This window comes from Chrysochloris asiatica, unplaced genomic scaffold, assembly GCF_000296735.1.
Source record: "Chrysochloris asiatica unplaced genomic scaffold, ChrAsi1.0 scaffold00161, whole genome shotgun sequence".
In the NCBI taxonomy this organism is placed as follows: domain Eukaryota; kingdom Metazoa; phylum Chordata; class Mammalia; order Afrosoricida; family Chrysochloridae; genus Chrysochloris; species Chrysochloris asiatica.
This window is the reverse complement of record NW_006408679.1, coordinates 527,526-532,755: the sequence shown is the minus strand read 5'-3', so window position 1 is coordinate 532,755 and position 5,230 is coordinate 527,526. Positions and strand designations below refer to the sequence as shown.

The following is a 5,230-nucleotide window of genomic DNA, read 5'->3' as shown; positions in this document are numbered from 1 at the left end:
ATAGCTATGGTTAAATTGAGGACAAATTTTTAAATGTATGCAATAATCAATATCTCCAATATTTGAAGGCTGATACTATTATTTTCCCCATGTTTTTCTTATAGATCAAGAAACTGAGGTGCAGCTATAGTAACTTAGTCCATTTCTCCTTCTTCTTAATCTGTTTTAATGTAGAAGGTCCTCTGCAACCTGTCCACCATGGGTGTACCTGTTGGTACTTAAAATACCAGTGGCATAGCTTCCAGTCACAGGAACATGCAAGCCACCACAGTATGACAAACTGACAGACGAGGGGAGGTTTCATATATTGTTGTTGTTGCTAAGTGCTCTAGAGTCAGTTCTGACTCATAGCAACCCCGTATAGGGTTTCAGAGAAGTGTCTGGTTGGTTTGAACAGTGGACCTTGCGGTTGGGAGTCCAGTGCTTATCTTATAGTACCACACCAAGATTCTGGTTTTACATATTTGGTGGAGCTAAATTTTTAATGTCTATATAAAAGCATTATCACAATTACTTTCAATACTTAGCAGTTTCAATTCTACCGTGTTTTCTTTAAAATTAACCATCTAATTAGAAAGTTGGTATTTGCTTGTTTTTTCCTCATCTCTTTAGACTATGTGTCTCCAGTGCACAGTGACAGTATACTAATACCCTTGATGCAAGGAACTTATAGATTAATTAAGAAGAAATGGTATAGAATGTGGCTCAACTATTGCCAGTGAGGCAATTCTGACATAGCAACCCTACAGGACAGAGCAAAACTGCCCTAGAGGGATTGCAATCTTTAAGGAAACCGAGTTCTACATCTTTATCCCTTGAAGCAGCTGGTAGGTTCAAACTGCTGATCTTTTGGTTAGCAGCCAAGCACTTAACCATGGCATCACTAAGGCTCCTTGTAGAATAAATCAGTGATCTACATCAAAGCAATACATATACAGAGATGTAACATTTAGAATTTTATGCCACCTTATATTTGTAGAAAAGGAGCTCTGGTAATGTAGTGTTTACAAATCGGGCAGCGAACCTTAGAGTCAGCAGTTTGAAACTACCAGTTGCTCCACGGGAGAAAGATGAGGCATTCTGCTCCCGTAAAGATTTACAGCTTCAGAAACCTCATAGGGTCACTATAAGTTGGAAACGACTCCAAGGCACACAACAACAACAATATTTGTAGAAGAGCAGGCAGAAATTAACATACTTTATGTGGGAGGCACTGGAGTTCTCTAAAACAAAGTGCAAGCTTACCAGCCGCTCCTCAGAAACCCTAAGGAGCTTTGGTAGTGTAGTGGTTACGAATCGGAAAAGTTAGCAGTTCGAAACTATCAGTTGTTCCGTGGGAGAAAGAGGCTTTCTGCTCCTGCAAAGATTTACAACATTGTAAACCCTGTACAGGGTTGTTATGAGTCAGAACCAACTCCACAGCACATAACTGTGAGATGGAATGAGCCGGAACACAAATACCCATGTGTAAGGCTTTATTGGAGGTCAAAAGGAAAGAGAGAGAGGTATTGCCAGGGGAAGGATTTTTATACTAGTCAAAGAGGAGGGAGGGGTTGAGATTAGTGGAGGTAGGTGATAGGTTGACTAGGGATGACTTGCTGGTTGTTAAGTTAAGTGCCATCGAGTCGGTTCAGACCCATAGCGACCCTGAACAGGGTTTCCGAGGCTGTAAATCTTTATGGGAGCAGAAAGCCTCATCTTTGCTGGTAGGGAGAGAGAAAGTACCAGTAGGAAGAGAGGAAGTTCCGGTAGGGAGAGAGAAAGCGCAGCAAGCAGCCATTTTATTATACATGTGGATGAGGGATTCTTTCAATAACCACTACCACCAATACAGGGTTACTGTGGGTCGGAACCAACTCAATGGCATACAACAACAATAACATAAGGTTTGTCAGGGAAAGTGGGGAAAGTAGGACAAAATTAGAAGATTGAAAATAGGCTTTAAAAGTTTGGGGTTTTTTCTTAAACTCATGAGAGGCTAAGATAGAACTAATGGTCTACCCTGTCTGAAAGTAAGAAGAGTGAAAAAAAATGAAAGGTTCAAGGAAACAATCACTCAAACATCAGTCTCCACAACTCTGAGACCAGAAGACTAGATGGTGCCCAGCTACAACTGCTCTGAAAGGGTAGTTGGTCCTAGAAGGTCCTAGATAAAGTGGGAGAAAATATGGAACAAAACTTAAAATCATTAAAAAAAAACAAACAAAAAACCCAGGATTTATGGTTAGCCAGAACTTGGTGGGACCCTTGAGATTCAAGCCCTTAGTTACCCCCTTCAGGTCTACAACTGAACTCATTTACATGGTTTAATCTCCAGCCAACCATGACAGATCATAAGGGGAACAATCGCACTAGGGGTATGCATTCCTTAGAAGAATCAACATTAGATCAGGAGGGCAGCATTTACCCAAGGACAAAGTTCAGAAGAGTTAGGAAAGCAGACTAGGAGACAGGAAACACAGGGAGGATGTAGGATGAGCGATGTTACAATGGGATTGCAATCAGTGACATGAAACAAGACGTGTATGAATTACTGAATGGAAAACTGCTTGGCAGACCATCATCCAATTCAGAATAAAAATTTAAAACCTGTATTTTTAAAAAATGAAGAAAAGTTTAAAATCTGTTTGGCAGGCAAAAAGTAGTGGTTATGAATCGGGCTGCGAACCTTAAGGTCAGCAGTTTGAAACTACCAGCCGCTCTGCAGGAGAAAGATGAGGCTTTCTACTCTCGTAAAGATGTATACCCTCAGAAACCCTGTACAGGGTTGCTATGGGTCGGAACCGACTCCACGGCACTTAACAACAACAACAAGTTTTTTGAAAAAGGAAACAAAGGACAATTTAGATTTGTTATACAAAATAAACCCTAAGAGCCTTGAAAATCGAAGTAGGAAGTTCAACAATAGATGACAACAGATGTTGTTGTTATGTGCTGTGGAGTCGGTTCTGACTCATAGCGACCCTGTACAGGGTTTCCGAGGCTATAAATTTTTACAGGAGCAGAACGCCTCATCTTTCTCCCGCATAACAGCTGGAAGTTTCGAACTGCTGACCTTGCGGTTTGCAGCCCGATTGATAGAGGTAATGTATCTAGACAAATGAGGGGAGTGGAACAGAAGAGATAAAGATTTCAAATAAAGTGTACATTCCTGATTGACTTCCAATATCCATTTCCTATTCTTCCTTCTAAACATTATCCACTCTTCCCTGACACAGCTCACATGGATGTGAGGATAACAAATCCCCTGTCCTTGGCTTCAGGGTGAACAAGACTGATTTAAGGATATTCTCATATTCCTCTCCAGGGACTGATTCAGAAATAAACAAGTGACCTAATCCTGAACCTGTGAGAGGCCAATGAAGTAAATAAGTATTGAGGCCTTTTGGGAAGATTCTTTCATCTTCTGAGAGGTCGAATGGAAGCAATTTTGCTCTATTCCGCTGAATGTGATCAAAGTAGCACAAAACCCTGATTTCTGTTCACAAGCAACCTTGAGGGGAAATCTATCTCAATAAGCAGCCATTGTGGACTGCAAACCAGAGCTGAGAGATGATGAGAAACTAGGTACTTGATAACCCTGTTGAGATACTGGATTCACTAACCCTAAAATGGTTCAGTCATGTGAGCCAGTAAATTCCCTTCTTATTTAGTCTTTGGTAGCATTTCTGTAATTTGCAGATGATGGCATGCTAGATAATACTAACGTTCTGAAACTGGGCGTGAAGACAACTTTGACACAAAAAAAAGCTTAAACAGATCTCTTACCTGACATTCCAGTTTCAAGATTTTTTTCCTCAGGTTTGCCATTTGACTTGACAGCACTTTGCTCCACCTCATCATCCCCCCACCATGATGGTTGTCCATATAATGGAGTACCACGAGGCATAGCAGAAATATCTGGAAAGAGGTGGGAAAAATCTTCTCTAAAGCAGATGAAAACAGGAAACAAATACGCTTTCACAGAATGCTAGTACTGACTGCCCTCTTGATTTATTAAATGACAAAGTATAGTCTAGATAGCAGAAAAGTACTCTAGTTGACTAATAGTATTTATCTGAGACTGACATTTGACACGATTAAATTAATGAAAACTTGTACTTGTTATTGTTGTTACTAGGTGTCACTGAGTCAGTACTGACTCACAGTGACCCTAAGCACAACAGAATGAAACACTGACCAGTCCAGGGCCAACCTACAATTGATGCCATGCTTGAGCCCACTGATGCTGCCACTTTGCCAATCCGTCTCGCTGGGGATCTTCCTCTTTTTCTCTGACCCTCCACCTTACTAAACATGGTATCCTTCTCCAGTGACTGGTCCCTCCTGACAATATGTCCAAAGTATGAGAGCTGAAGTTTGGCCATTCTAGCCGTCAAGGAGCACTCTGGCTGCACTTCTTCCAACACAGATCTGTTCTTCTGGCAGCCCATGGAATTTCAATATGCTCCTCCAACACCATAACTCAAATGTATCAATTCAAATGCACTACTTGTGCTAGCAAGTATCTAAGTAACGCAACACGCTGTTTCTCCAGCAGTTTCTCTTAATGTATGGAGTTTCTTTGGTACATAACTGAAATGTTTACAACAAATGATTTTTTACTTGAATTTTTAGATAGATAGAAAGCTGTCTTACTGGAACAAGGTTAGAGAAACTAGGCAATAATCAACTAAGGAAGAACAAAACCAGTCTGTTCAGAAATGGCTCATTAAACCTACGTATAAGAGGCAAAATTAAATTTTGGCATGAGTAACCACTTTTTAGTTATTTAAAACTCCAATGGCACTGCACAATAACTCTGTTTACACTAGTATTAGAAGGGCTAATACATTTTACTTGAGTAAATCTGGTTGCTGATGCTAAGTGCCTAGAGTTGGTTCCAACTCATAGCAACTCTGTATAGGGTTTTCCGAAGGTTGTAAATTTTTGTTAGAGCAGGAAGCTTCATGTTTCTCCTGTGGATTGGCTGGCAGACTTGAACCAACGACCCTGTGGTTAGCAGTCCATTGCTATTCTACAGAGCTATTTGCTCTCAGTAAATCTGGTAATACCTATTCATTTATTTATTTTTTTTAAAGTTAAGGTTTTTATTGTGGGTTGAGTGAAAGTTTACAGGGCATATCATCAGTTTTACATTCAACAAATCATATACCTTGTTTCATTACATTGATTATAATCCCCTCCATGTACCATCAGTTAACAGTATTTCTCTCTATCCACTTTAGCT

General features: G+C 40.3%; 1 protein-coding gene across 1 annotated transcript in view; it reads right to left on the bottom strand.

Moving 5' to 3' along the window:
• CEP170 (centrosomal protein 170kDa) overlaps positions 1-5,230 on the bottom strand; it is a 172,241-nt gene that overhangs the window by 97,370 nt on the left and 69,641 nt on the right. The window contains exon 4 of the mRNA XM_006871154.1: positions 3,769-3,900. Within this exon, the coding sequence (XP_006871216.1) occupies positions 3,769-3,900 (132 nt within the window). The remainder of the gene's footprint in view (positions 1-3,768; positions 3,901-5,230) is intronic.